The sequence below is a fragment of the Balaenoptera ricei genome, chromosome 8 (assembly GCF_028023285.1).
Source record: "Balaenoptera ricei isolate mBalRic1 chromosome 8, mBalRic1.hap2, whole genome shotgun sequence".
Classification (NCBI taxonomy): domain Eukaryota; kingdom Metazoa; phylum Chordata; class Mammalia; order Artiodactyla; family Balaenopteridae; genus Balaenoptera; species Balaenoptera ricei.
The window spans coordinates 72,255,395-72,271,045 of NC_082646.1; the positions used below are offsets into that span (position 1 = coordinate 72,255,395).

The 15,651-nt window shown below is 41.2% G+C and overlaps 1 protein-coding gene across 1 annotated transcript in view; it reads left to right on the forward strand.

Moving 5' to 3' along the window:
* LOC132370181 (calcitonin receptor-stimulating peptide 1-like) overlaps positions 1-15,651 on the forward strand; it is an 85,978-nt gene that overhangs the window by 55,382 nt on the left and 14,945 nt on the right. Inside the window, exon 3 of the mRNA XM_059929924.1 lies at positions 7,512-7,524. Coding sequence (XP_059785907.1) covers positions 7,512-7,524 — 13 coding nt within the window. The remainder of the gene's footprint in view (positions 1-7,511; positions 7,525-15,651) is intronic.

The window sequence follows — 15,651 nt, forward strand, 5'->3', positions numbered from 1 at the left end:
ATGTCTGTTGTTTAAGTTACCCAGTCTATGGTATTGTGTCATGGCAGGCCACAACTAATACAGTGGCAGCCATACAATGATGAATAAAAGACACACAGTCCCTACTCTCACTGGAGGATGAATAGGGAAGTTCAAAACCAACCATTAGCATAAGATATGAGTAATAATCAGAGTGTACAGTGCAGCACAGGTATATGTAAAAAGATGTAGCCTTGCCAGGAACTACGGAAAGAGCTATTTTAAGAAATAAATTTTAACTTGAGATCTGAAGATTGAAAGGCGCTGGGGGGACATTAAAGAGCTTTCAGGCATAGAGACCAGGGGCACAGTCATAGTATCAGTGGCATGATGGAGCCTGCTCATAACAGCTCATGCAAGCCATTGTTTGCATCTCTTCCCAAATACTTTGTGTTCAGTGATATCTCATTGGTAGATTGAAAGTAGACATGTTGGGAAGATTTACACAGTGGAATTTTGTAAATGCTACAAATCAGGACTTTCTTCCCCCCCAGAGAACTACCAGTTGTTAAACATTTACCACAACAGCTGTAAAGCATGTTTAAGAAACAGGGAATAAGGTCGGAGACAGAGTAAAAGATAAAGTGGAAAGATATGAGGATAATATTAAACTTTTAGGAATGGTGTGTGATCATCAGTATCTCAGAAAAAAAAAACCAACTTACTCAGTTTTTATAAACAAGGGTGGGAACCACTGGGTAAGATTTAGAGGGCCTTGTAAGCTACGGTAAGAGGTTAGTTTTTAGGTTAAGATCAAAGGGGGGTGGGGGAGAGGATTCTGGGAAGATGGCAGAGTAGGAAGATCCAGAATTAAAAGATTAAAGCCACTGCACATTCAGAGTGAATCTCCAAGGAAGTGGTAATCCTCAATGTGGTACATTTTTATTCAAGATTGCCTTTCAAATGAATGTATAAGACTTGAGGACTGGTTGCCATCCTTTCAAGAACTATAAAGGAAAACTGGATTCACAGACTCCATAAATGTAAGTGTCACCTGAAATGACTGTCATTTCTCAAAAGCATTTTTAAAGTTCCAGTTTTCTTTTTTTTTTTTTTTTGTGAGCACACATCTCACATAACATAAGATAGTGGAAAAATAAGATTCTATTTATAAATAAGCCATTCAAACAACTTTCTACAACCTTCCAGAAGTACAGGAGATAATAGTCTCCTCCCACTTCCTAAAAAGGTGTAGTATTTTGACAACTCATACCAACTTTGAGACTTTGTCAAAATTGGAAAATACCTAAGACAACGGAAGACCTGTAGGGGTGTTTCACAACTAAGATAAGGAGCAAGTAGCTTAAAGGATTAACACGTTAGACTTAACTTGAAAACAACCTAAAGCAGAGTTAGGCAACAATGTCTTCAATGCATACATCCTTTCTCATTTTTGCTCCTTTCTCTTTTTCCTCTGTCCCTCTTGCACCTAATAGCAACCCTATTCGATTTATAGTAAAGAGCCCTCTTTGCAAAGCGCTATGGTTACCTCACATAGTTGTACCAGCAATAAAACTGGTTACTCATGCCAAATTTTTATCCATTGTACCAGGTCTACCTATGTCAAGATGACAGTCTTCCAGCACATTTATAATTTGCAATCTATTATGAGACTAAATTACCCCTCTCCCAAAAGAATGTTCATAGTAAATACAGAGTTCCTTTCAGTTCAAATATCTACGTATGAAAAACAATTTCCTATTCTGCATGACACCATTTCACATAACTGGTCTAGAAACACTTTCTACTTTGTAGGCCTAATAAGTTGTTCTGTAATTAATAACTAACATTTACTCAAAGAACATCTGAGTAGCACTTAACTGTGTTCAGTTATTATTATTACCATTATACACATCGCGAAAACTTAAGATTCAGACAAGTAAAGGTCAAGTTTTACCTGACGAAAGAGGACTCAACCTGTCGTCTTGCGCTTTCACACCTTATGATTTCTCTAAATATTAATGACGCTTTGTACACCAGAGATCAAATATATTCCATGGAAATCATGGAAATACACTCAGTTCCTGAAGAACTGGAGGGTGGAAAATAATATCTAAGAATTACACAATTTGCTTTATCTAAACCCAGCCTCCCTTTAGCGACATATACCATCAGGGAACTGCAGAAACCTAGAATAATTCTTGTAAAAGCTGGTTTAAATACGGATGTAAGCCCAAACCTGAAACACCGCAATTGCCAAACAGCCCTGCGGTACTTTTCCTTCAAAACACAATTTGTGGTCGATCGTTAGATTAATTTTTTTCTCTGGCTAGACTGTAACTACCTAAAATTGGGCTGTGACTGCCTTCTTCACCACTTTATCCCCAGCACCTGGCAGAGCCTGGCTGGTCGTTTCCTATAAAAGAATGGATTCAAAAGGAAACGAGTGAGGGTTTTCCTGGTGGCGCAGTGGTTGAGAATCTGCCTGCTAATGCAGGGGATACGGGTTCGAGCGCTTATCTGGGAAGATCCCACATGCCGCGGAGCAACTGGGCCCGTGAGCCACAACTACTGAGCCTGCGCGTCTGGAGCTTGTGCTCCGCAACAAGAGGTCGCGACAGTGAGAGGCCCGCGCACTGCGATGAAGAGTGGCCCCCGCTCGCCGCAACTAGAGAAAGCCCTCGCACAGAAACGAAGACCCAACACAGACAAAAAAAAAAAAAAAGGAAACGAGTGAGCCGGGTTAGTGCCAGTGTTCTGGAAACTTCTGCCTCCTCGAGGTCAGGACACCCTTCCAAACACAAGCTAGCGTTTTGGCCTTTCCCCTGCTAGTTCGCAGCGGCGTGGCTGCCTGCAAGTCACTCAGCAGGTCTGTGCCGCAGTTTCCTTCTCTGTAAAAAGGGGAGGACCAGAGGACCTGACCCCGGGCGCCTGCACTGCAAGGGAAGCTGGCCCATGGCCGCCGGCGGCGCAGTCTCCGTGTTTGCTGCGGGGACGTTCCTGGCTCCGGGCAGACAGGACGGCACTGCGACTCCGCACTTATTTTCACTCATTAGTTCATTCTCTCTTTCACGGTCATTTCCCAGAGGCCTTCACCTGTGCTCTCTCAGCCTCTCGTCAGACGCCTAGACCAGCCATTCTCAAACGCAAACATACAACTACCTCCTATTAACCATTAACTCGGTCCTAAAAATCGGACTCCTGGCTTTCTAGAGAAGCGGGGGGGTGGAAGCTAACCTACGCACATCGCGCGGCTCCGTAGGCGCCAAAGGCTGGGCGCGCTGAAGGTAGCGCCTACCACTCCCGACGGGGCGGCCTGCGCGAGCCTCAGAGCCCACTGCGCAGGCGCGGGAGCGGCTCCTCGTAGTCTTCGGGGACGCGAGATTCTTTCCGGGATCCAGCTGGTGTCAGGTGGTAAGGGCTCGCGGCTGGGCGGGGCTCTCCCTCAACCTCACGGCGGCGCCGCCCGAGTACCTCGACTCCCGGCCTGGGAAGCGGGTCTCCCTCCAAGCCTTGGGCACACGGAGAGGGGTCTCGACAGCTCGCACCCACAGGCGTCAGCCCACCCAGGAGGAAGGCCCGAGCCGTTCCTGCCCGAGGTAGGTCAGGCTGTACCTAATGGTACAGCTGGCTCTACTTTTTCATGTAGACATAGGGGAGCTCGGCCAAGACGGCCAGCGAGTAGATGTCGCCGGTAAATGGCAGACCCGAATGCCATACTGGCGAACCCCCAGCACAAAGAGTAGCGGGAATAGAGTGCTGCTGAGGGCTGCCGCGAAGGCCTCAGCTCCGCGAGTTTCCAACCATGGCCGGGGGCTGGAGCTGCGAAGTCTTGCCATATCCCACTGCCCCGGAGACCCTGAGGTCCCGTCCCACTTCTATGGCCATTGGCTGGCTGAGCATAGGGCCCGTGGGCCCAGTTACTCCTGGATTTTTCCAGCTCACAGTCCGCTGTCCGGAGGGTGTGCCGCCCTCTGGATCTGGGCCCGGCTCTAGGCAAACCCCAGCCTGGGTGGGTACCGAGCCTGGAGGCCTTTTCCAGGGTGTTGAGACCTGGGCCTGGAAGACATGACAGCACGGCCTCCCTCACTGGGCCAGGGGCATCATGCGTCCCTGGCAGCCAGCCCTTTCTGTGGGTATCTTTTTAGGAATGAGGTCTGCTTATTTCAGAGTAGAAAAGTGGGGCGATTATCAGCACTGTGGTCTTTAGCTCAGAGGCATAATCTTTAGAATCTCCATTAGAGAATTGACCCATCAATGTAAAAAGACAGTAATCATATTACTTTGCCTCTTTTACTAGTCAGATTTTTCCTTCTTATGGTATGAGGCATTTTTGTTTGTGATGCCTTAACAATTGTGATGATCGTGCAGTATTTATGTGATTAACTGACGTTACCTATCTTTTCACTCTCTGGTCTTCTAGGAAAATGGAAAAAATAGTATGAGAGGTCATTGATAAACTTAGCCCTCAATGTCTAACCAAAGGTCAGTGGAGATGGCCCAGGTAGGATATTGCCATTGCAGCTGGAGCACAGTGATGCCGAGGCACTAGGAGTGGAGTGATATTACCTACTGGATGTCTGAGGTCACCCCTGCCTGCCTTCCTCAACATCATCCCACTTGTGTTGTCTGACTGGCCACAACTGTTTCGCAGTATGGTACTTGGTTCGAGTGGCCCCCTTCCATTATTTATTTTCAAAAACGATTAATTTCCGTTCCAAAAATATCCTCCCATTCACTTAGAGTAAGGAGCATTTCTCCTTTGGCATTCTCCCCCTGCCTACGTTAGCAGAGGAGAGCTGAAGCCTTGACAACCGTCTGACTCACTAACGGCACTGATGAGATGCCTCTTCCCCACCTCCACTGCCCCTTGGGGACAGTGTGTGTGGGAGGTCTTCATGACTCACTAAAAGTCTCTCAGAACACAGATCCTTCCCTGTCATCGTTTTCATCATTTATCGTGTTCTCTCAGCGCTCAGCAAAGAGAAATAGCTTTCTTTGTCCCCCTTCCCTGCATTTGCTACTAGAGTGATAGAAAAAAACCAATATTATGTTTGTGGATTTTTTTCAGGACAGGGAAGTTTTTGTAGAACAGGAAATGGAGGATTTCACTGTTTCATGGCAGACATCCCGTCTTTAGTATGCCGGGCGGAATGTGAAAACCCTGTTCATGGTTCTGACATTTCTGTGCAGACACGTAATGGTTTCAACAGGGTTGCTGTGCTCCAGTGAGAGCCCCTTTCTTGGGCTTTGGGAACCTCCCTCCAGGACGCATTCTGAGGGCTCCCTGCCGTTTCTGGATGGCTGCTCCCCTGGCCTGAGCCCTGGGTGCTCTCCCAACCCCCCACCCCAGTGCACAGTGATGCAATCAGCACAAGGTGCCTCCTTGGCACATTTCATTATGTGCACTCACAGTTGCACTTCATCAGAATGGAAGGGAGTGAGAGTCAAGGAAGTGCCTAGCCGAGCCATATTGGAGCCTGAGGCAAAAGAAAAAAAATCAACAGTACTGATGTTGGCTCATTAAAAATTTGATATCTTGGTCATCATGGATTTTTTCACATTAATTTTGATTTTAAAGTGTTACATTAGAATATTATCTTGATTACTAAGTATTTCAGTGCCCCCTTATTTTGCTCCCAAGGTTAGTGCCTCACATGCCTCACCAGAGTCCCAGCCCTGGGATGTAGGGAACCTAAATGATGATTTTAATGGCAAAGTGGTATGTAGGAACTGGGTTTGTGCACTTGGATTTTCCTGATGCTCCTAGGAGCGAGGTACTGAGGTGAAGCTGCTGGAGCTTGGCACCTCTGCATGGGATTTGAGGAGCCTTATGAAAGTCTCCCTTTGACCACTACAAAAAAGTCCCCACCTTGCCTGAAGTTCAATCTTTATCATTTAATTTATTCCCCCAAACAGGCTAAGTTGGAAAATTCAAACCCTGATGGCAGGAGAGTAAAGTGTTAGAAGGTTCCTAAAACTGCACTTACACGTGAATGTGTTTATTCCAGCATTTTCTTAGAGGCAGGACAGAATGGGAGGTGTGATGACACTGATTTGCTGGAGTTATTGGCATGGTCATGTTGAAGGTGGTAGGTGTGGGGACTTAAGAAAGGGATACAGAAAGAAAAAAAGAGGTTTTCAATGAGAAACTTCTTTCCCTTCACAATTTTCCAAAGGTTGCAGACAGATCACACTTCTCCCAGGAGTCATTCCTGCCATTTCCTGGGGATGCTCAGCCAACCACCCTCTGCCACTGCTTCTCTTCCAGCACCCTACTGGTCCATCTTCTAATCTTGACATCTTTTGTTTCTTTTCTTGTATTTAAAGGGATTAGAAGTCTAAAGTGGATGAACACTTAGTGACCATCTTGTTGAAGACCCTCTTCCAAACGTGGTATCTGAGACTCAGTGGAAATGTAATTCTCTGTCCAAAGTCACACAAGGCAGCACCAGTGGAACCAGAAGTCTGGGCTCTGGACTTGCCACTTGTTTCTTCAGTCATTCATCACAGAATTATTGAACACCTACTAGACTACATGCTGGCGATGTAATGGTGAGCAAAACCAGTCATGGTCCCCACTTTCCTGGGACTTAGAGTCTACTGGGGGGATGACTATATCAATCAAATAATCACATATAGCATTACAAACGGTCAAGTTTTCTGATGTAAAGAAACAGTTCTATAAGCCTGTATAACAGGAAATGTGATAAGTGTTGGGATCAGAAATTGCTGTCTGGGTCATAGAACCAGTTTATACCCAAGGACTTATTATCCCTCTAATGTGCATGGCAAGTTTTACTGAAATATTTGTCAAGTTTCTGGTCTTATATGGGACATTGTGTTCCAAGTAGAAAGGGAAAGGAAAGTGGATGTAACAAAATCCATTCTTTAATGTCTTTAAGGACACACCCAGAAATGGGCATCCCTTGGCCCAGTCAAGTTGACACATGAGATTAACCATCATGTTACATTACTGCCAGATCATTAAGTAAAATTCCCATTTGGGTACCCTGCTACCTGGATTTGTCAGCTTCTCCAAAGACAAGTGCCATCGTTCTCTCTGATAATACCCTAATATACACCAGGCTAGCAACCACTTCATTTTCTTTCTACTTTCTCTCACAATAGGTCCTTTGATAGAAAGCTTTCAGCTCTCTACTTCAAAAACTATAATCTCTGTACAATTTGGAACAGTTTAGTTAATTAGAGATCTTCAAACCCTGCCATGATAGAGGAAGAGCCAGACTTAAAAAAACAGTGTCTTGCTTGCACACGGATTGATCCAAAAGCAGTATTTTAACCTAATTTCCTAAATACAGTTTTTCAGTAAATATTTTCCCAGGGGAAATGAAAACTTTGAAAAAAAAGCATTTTAGCAACATGATGCTGTGATTTATAATGAGAAATATATAGTTGGCCTTTGTCCTATTTCCAGCACAGAACTAGTAAAACCCTAGAAATTTCCTAAGCCAGGAGAGTGACAAAGGTGTCTTTTGTTATGTTAATGTGGTGACTTTGGACTGCTCCCAAAGATGCAAGCTGGTTGCCAGTAGAGCCAGCCAAGTGATTAGAGGTTGGAACTTTCAGTCTCACTTCCTGACCTCCTGGCAGGGGAGAGGGGCTAAATTTGAATTTAATCACCAGTGGCCAGTGATTTAATCAGTCATGTCTCTGTAACAAGCGCTTCATAAAACCCCCCAAAAAGATGGGGTTCAGAGAGCTTCCGTGTTGGTGAACATGTGGGGATGCAGGAAGAGTTGCATGACTGGAGAGAGCATGGAAGCTCCATGCCCCTTCCCACATACCTTGCCCCATGCATCTCTTTCTTCTGGCTGTTTCTGAGTTTGTACTTTTATAATAAACTGGTAACTCTAGTAAGTAAAATGTTTCCCTGAGTTCCTGTGACCCGCTCTAGCAATTAATCAAACTCCAGGAGGTCATGGGGACCTCTGATCTATAAGAAGCACAGGTGACAACCTGGACTTGTGGTTGGCGTCTGAACTGTGTGTGGAGGGGTGCTGTCCTGTGAGACTTAACACTTAAACTGTAGGCTCTGTTGCTATCTCCAGGTAGACAATATCAGAATTTAGTTGAATTGTAGGACACCCAGCTGGTGTTGAAGAATTGCTTGGTGGTGTAACTCCCCCATCCCCCATTGGAATTGGTGATCAGAATTAGAGGCTTCTTTTTTTTAAATTAATCTTTATTGGAGTATAGTTGATTTACAATATTGTATTAGTTTCTGCTCCACAGCAAAGTGAATCAGTTATACATATACATATATGCACTCTTTTTTATATTCTATTCCCATATAGGTCATTACAGAGTATTGAGTAGAGTTCCCTGTGCTATACAGTAGGTTCTTGTTAGTTATCTATTTTATATATAATAGTGTGTATATGTCAATCCCAATCTCCCAATTTATCCCTCTCCCTCCCTTTCCCCCTTGGTAACCATAAGTTTGCTTTCTACATCTGTGACTCTATTTCTGTTTTGCAAATAGGTTCATTTGTACCATTTTTTTAGATTCCACATATAAGCGGTATCATATGATATTTGTCTTTGTCTGACTTACTTCGCTCAGTATGACAATCTCTAGGTCCATCCATGTCACTGCAAATGGCATTATTTCATTCTTTTTTTATGGCTGAGTAATATTCTGTTGTATATATGTACCACATCTTCTTTATCCATTCCTCTGTCGATGGACATTTAGGTTGCTTCCATGTCCTGGCTATTGTAAATAGTGCTGCAATGAACATTGGGGTACATGTATCTTTCCAAATTATGGTTTTCTCCAGATATATGCCAGAATCAGAGGCTTCTTATTACTCAATTTCAGAACTTCATAATAAGTTCTCAGCTATGAATCTACTGATAGTGTAGAACTTACACGTGAATTTAAAGTAAAATTTAAACCACTCATTTTGTCTCTGTAAAGTTTTGTAAATGTGTGTATGTGTATTTCTGTATACTGCTATTAAATTTCCACAGAGAACAAAAAAATTCTTTAAATATATGTAGTTAATCCTCTTGGATAATTTCAGAATATGTTATAAAATAGAACTTCTATTTTATAAGTAAATTTTGAGATTTGGCCATTACTGCCCCCCACAAAGTAGTAAAGATTGTTAAATACAAACTACAAGTAAGGTAGTTATAGAAGGAATACCTTTACTATTAAAAAAGCTCTTAAATTTGTATAGAAAATGCTTGAAACTCCAAGAAATTGTTAAGCAAATGTCATGAGTAAATATATAATTCATTAAAGAGAGATTACAACTGGTAAATAAATACAATGAAAATGCACAACTTCACTCAAAATAATAAATGTGAGATAAAAATCTCTGAAATTTTTAACAGCTTTATTCATAAATGACAAAAAATGGACAAAGCCCAGGTGTCCATTAACAGGAGAATCAATAAATACCTGTAGTATATTCATGCTATGGAATACTACTCAGCAATAAAAAGGGAGAAGAAAACCTGCTAGTACATGAAACAACAGGGATGAATCTCAAAGACATTATGCTGAGTGAAAGAATCCTCATCCCAAAGACTTACATACTGTATAATTCCATTGATATGAAGTTCTGGAATTGGCTCATGTAAACTATGATTTAAAAAACTAAAAATAGTGGTTGCCTCTGGGAGGGGGGCATGTATTGGGGTCAGGGTTTAATGGAAAGAGGCATGAAGCAACTTTATGGCATCATGATAGATGTTTGTGTTTCATAGGTGTATGTGTTTGCCAAAACTCAGCAAATGGTACACTTAAGATTTATGCATTTTATTGTATTTAAATTTTACATTTTAAAAGACCAGTAAAAAAATATTGAACTCTGTTTAGTGGTACACATGCTAAAGTGAGGGATGAAGAATAATGTTGAATACAACTTACTTTGAGGTAAATTAAAAAAATATGCATTGATGGATAGAGGGATGACTAGATATCAACATATGTGTTAAAGCAAATATTGCAAAATGTTTAAGTCCAGGTATTGGGTATATGGGTATTCACTGTACAGTTCTTTCAATTTTTGTGTGTTTAAAATTTTTTTTTCATAAATTGTTGACTTAAAACAACTCTGATGTACTATTTTGCTAATTAAATGAGAAAAAATAATTTAAAACATTTAAAAAATATGAACCACAATATATTTAAAAAAATAATACACAATAATGGCCATGATGCTGTGAAACTGGTATTCTCTTGTCTCTGGGTGTGTAATTGATATAATTTTTTTGGAAAACAACTTGACAGTTTGTATCAAAAGCCATAAAATTGGCCTACCTCAACTAATAAATCTATATATAGAAATCTACACCAAGGGAATTGACATCAATCTTAGAAAATCCTGTATAAAGGAAGATGTTCATTATAACATTATTTAAATAGCAATAAGTCAGAAACCTAACTGTTTAACAGTAAATCAGTAGAGAAGTTTGTATTTCATTGTTTCCGCAGAAAATTTGAGAAGCTGGTGAGAAAATTATAGGTGATGAAATAGTAAAATAGATATAGAAATAATGACTGATGAGGGAAATGAAATCATTATGTAAAATACATCTGCCCTTGAAATAGTGCATATAGTTAAAAAAGGATAGCTATGAAGACAATACAGTTTCACTGAAAATGTCTATGATATGACATCAGGTGTAAAGTAGACAACAAATCTATATATATTCAGCATAATTCCAACTATGTAAAAGTATTATGTGTCTGAAGCTCCTTGTAGTGGTTGCTGTCATTTACCATCTAAATGCTTTCAGACTGAAGCTTACACTGCTCCAGCTCTCTGGAGTATGGGTGGCTGATAGCTCCCAGATGAGTCACTTTCTGAGAATGGCTTTCAGACAAAAGAGGTTGTTCAAGGTCAAAAGACCTTGTTCAAGGTCTGGCTCCCTCCCTGGGAATAACTCTCATCGAATGTATGGTGGAGGACAGGACTAGCTATGTAATTTGCAGGGCCCAGTGAAAATGAAAATGTGGGGCCCCTCGTTCAAAAATTAAAGTAACAAAAAATAAAAAATTAAAAAAATGAAAAAAAATTAAGAAAGTGACAAGTGTCTGTTACAGCTGATAATTAAACCAAGACATGGAGCTCTTCTGAGTGTGGGGGGCCCTGTGTGATTGCATAGGTCATATGCCATCAAAGCTGCACTAGTCCAGGGAGGTGTAAACACTCAGGTTTCTTGTCTGAAGGAGGTACAAGTCTGAAGTCCTGGCCCAGCTTTGGAGCTCCCTGGGGACCAGCCTTCCTTGTGCAGTTCAACTTTCCTCTCTGCCAAATACCCTTTTTACACTCCCTGACAGGTGTTGATCTAGGAGTACACCCTAGTACATGTTCTGCATGCAGATCTCTGTCTCAGCTTCCCAGGGAACCTGACACAGTACATTATTGTTAAAGAAAACAAAAATAAATGGGAATAAAATCCGGGAAAAAATACAGTAATTGTTTAAAAGTAATTTTTTTTCTCCTTTCTGAATTTTAGTAATATGTTTACATGACATTTAAAATCAAAACAATTTTAAATTTTAAAAATGATACTTCTAGTTATATACCCCAAATAATTGAAAGCAGGAATTCAAGCAGATATTTTGTACACCAGTGTTCATAGCGGCATTATTCACAATAGCCAAAAAGTGGAAACAACCCAAGTGTCCATCAACAGATGAACAGATAAATGAAATGTGTATGTACACACAGTGGAATAGGATTCAGTCTTTAAAAGAAATTCTGTCACAAGTGACAATATTGATAAATTTTGAGGACACTATGCTAAGTGAAATGTCATACACAAAATGACAAATAGTGTATGATTCTACTGATAAGATGTATGTATCTAGAATAGGCAAACTGATAGAGACAGAAAATATAATAGAGGTTACCAGGGGCTGCAGAGAGGAAGGAATGGGGAGTTATTATTTAATGGATACAGAGTTTCTATTTGGGATGATGAACAAATTTTGAAAATGGATAGTGGTGATGGTTACTTAACATTGTGAATAAACTACGTGCCACTGAATTGTACAATTAAAAATGGTTAAAATGGTAATAAAAAAAAAGTTCCACTCCTGCTTAGGATTTAGAAAGCAGCAAGAGTGTCACTCAACCCTAACAATGAGAAAAAGCTGGATAATCTTCAAAATCATAATTTTTTGAACCCACTGGAGAGCTGGAGTCACGAGGCAAACCAGGTGTACTGAATCAAAACTGACAAACACCTCCTAGAAGAGATGGATCACATGAGCTGTTTCAACTTGGAAGAAGACGTTGTACTTGTAAAAGCTGGTAAGCAGGACTGGATTAGGTTGAGCAAGTAAGGCATTCTCCTCTAGTGCCAAATTTAAGGCAGTGACAAAAACTGAGAAAGCAAGATATATATTGGTTAATAAAATATTTCTAAAAACAAAAATTAATGTAAAAATCTGTGATGAACAAAATATCAGCATTTTAAATGAAGGCAGGATGGTATGTGGCATTTACATAAGCCTGCCTTGCTCACCTCACCCTATTCCTTGTCCTGTCAGATCCCATCTTTATTCAAAATTTAGATGTTTTAGACAACTAGCTGCTGGACAATCATCGACAGGAAGACACTGGAACTCACCACAAAAGATATCCCACATACAAAGACAAAGGAGAAGCCACAATGAGATGGTAGGAGGGGCGCAATCACAGCAAAATCAAATCCCATAACTGCTGGGTGGGTGACTCACAGACTGGAGAACACTTATACCACAGAAGTCCACCCACTGGAGTGAGGGTTCTGAGCCCCACATCAGGCTTCCCAACCTGGGGGTCCGGCAACGGGAGGAGGAATTCCTAGAGAATCAGACTTTGAAGGCTAGTGAGATTTGATTGCAGGACTTTGACAGGACTGGGGGAAACAGAGACTCCACTCTTGGAGGGCACACACAAAGTAGTGTGCACATTGGGACCCAGGGGAAGGAGCAGTGAACCCAGGGGAGACAGAACCAGACCTACCTGCTAGTGTTGGAGGGTCTCCTGTAGAGGCGGGGGGTGGCTGTGGCTCACCGTGGGGACAAGAACACTGGCAGCAGAAGTTCTGGGAAGTACTCCTTGGTGTGAGCCCTCCCAGAGTCTACCATTAGCCCCACCAAAGAGCCCAGGTAGGCTCCAGTGTTGGGTTGCCTCAGGCCAAACAACCAACAGGGAGGGAACCCAGCCCCACCCATCAGCAGTCAGGGGGATTAAAGTTTTACTGAGCTCTGCCCACCAGAGGAACACCCAGCTCTACCCACGACCAGTCCCTCCCATCAGGAAACCCGCACAAACCTCTTAGATAGGCTCATCCACCAGAGGGCAGACAGAAGAAGCAAGAAGAACTACAATCCTGCAGCCTGTGGAACAAAAACCACATTCACAGAAAGATAGACAAGATGAAAAGGCAGAGGGCTATGTACCAGATGAAGGAACAAGATAAAACCCCAGAAAAACAACTGAGTGAAGTAGAGATAGGCAACCTTCCAGAAAAAGAATTCAGAATAATGATAGTGAAGATGATCCAGGACCTCAGAAAAACAATGGAGGCAAAGATCGAGAAGATGCAAGACATGTTTAACAAAGACCTAGAAGAATTAAAGAACAAACAAACAGAGATGACCAATACAATAACCGAAATGAAAACTACACTAGAAGGAATCAATAGCAGAATAACTGAGGCAGAAGAACGGAGAAGTGACCTGGAAGACAGAATGGTGTAATTCAGTGCTACAGAACAGAATAAAGAAAAAAGAATGAAAAGAGAGGAAGACAGCCTAAGAGACCTCTGGGACAACATTTAACGCAACAATATTCGCATTATAGGGGTCCCAGAAGGAGAAGAGAGAGAAAGAGGACCCGAGAAAATATTTGAAGAGATTATAGTCGAAAACTTCCCTAACATGGGAAAGGAAGTAGCCACCCAAGTCCAGGAAGCGCAGTGAGTCCCATACAGGAAAAACCCAAGGAGAAACACACCGAGACACATAGTAATCAAATTGGCAAAAATTAAAGACAAAGAAAAATTATTGAAAGCAGCAAGGGAAAAACTACAAATAACATACAAGGGAACTCCCATAAGGTTAACAGCTGATTTCTCAGCAGAAACTCTACAAGCTAGAAGGGAGTAACATGATGTACTTAAAGTGACGAAAGGGAAGAAATTACAACCAAGATTACTCTACCCGGCAAGGATCTCATTCAGATTTGATGGAGAAATCAAAAGCTTTACAGACAAGCAAAAGCTAAGAGAAGTCAGCACCACCAAACCAGCTCTACAACAAATGCTAACGGAACTACTCTATGTGGGAAACACAAGAGAAGAAAAGGGTTTCTTTGTTTACAAAAACAAACCCAAAACAATTAAGAAAATGGTCATAGGAACATACATATCGATAATTACCTTAAACGTGAATGGATTAAATGCTTCAACCAAAAGACACAGGCTTGCTGAATGGATACAAAAACAAGACCCATCTATATGCTGTCTACAAGAGACCCATTTCAGACCTAGGGTCACATACAGACTGAAAGTGAGGGGATGGAAAAGATATTCCATGCAAATGGAAATCACAATAAAGCTGGAGTAGCAATACTCATATCAGATAAAATAGACTTTAAAATAAAGAATGTTACAAGAGGCAAGGAAGGACACTACATAATGATCAAGGGATCAATCCAAGAAGATATAACAATTATAAATATATATGCACCCAACATAGGAGCACCTCAATACATAACGCAACTGCTAACAGCTGTAAAGGAGGAAATCGACAGTAACACAGTAATAGTGGGGGACTTTAACACCTCACTTACACCAATGGACAGATCATCCAAAATGAAAATAAATAAGGAAACAGAAGCTTTAAATGACACAATCGACCACATAGATTTAATTGATATTTATAGGACATTCCATCGAAAAACAGCAGATTACACTTTCTTCTCAAGTGCACACAGAACATTCTCCAGGATATATCACATCTTGGGTCACAAATCAAACCTCAGTAAATTTAAGAAAATTGAAATCATATCAAGCATCTTTTCTGACCAAAATGCTATGAGATTAGAAATGAATTACAGGGGAAAAAACTTAAAAAACACAAACACATGGCGGCTAAAAACTATGTTACTAAATAACCAAGAGATGACTGAAGAAATCAAAGAGGAAATCAAAAAATACCTAGAGACAAAAGACAATGAAAACACGACGATCCAAAACCTGTGGGATGCAGCAAAAGCAGTTCTAAGAGGGAAGTTTATAGCTATACAAGCGTACCTCAAGAAACAAGAAAAATCTCAAATAAACAATCTAACCTTACACCTAAAGGAACTAGAGAAAGAAGAACAAACAAAACCCAAAGTTAGCAGAAGGAAAGAAATCATAAAGATCAGAGCAGAAATCAATGAAATAGAAACAAAGAAAACAATAGCAAAGATCAATATAACTAAAAGCTGGTTCTTTGAGAAGATAAACAAAATTGATAAACCATTAGCCAGACTCATCAAGAAAAAGAGGGAGAGGACTCAAATCAATAAAATTAGAAATGAAAAAGGAGAAGTTACAACAGACACCACAGAAATATCCTAAGAGACTACTACAAGCAACTCTATGCCAATAAAATGGACAACCTGGAAGAAATGGACAAATTCTTAGAAAGGTATAACCTCCCAAGACTGA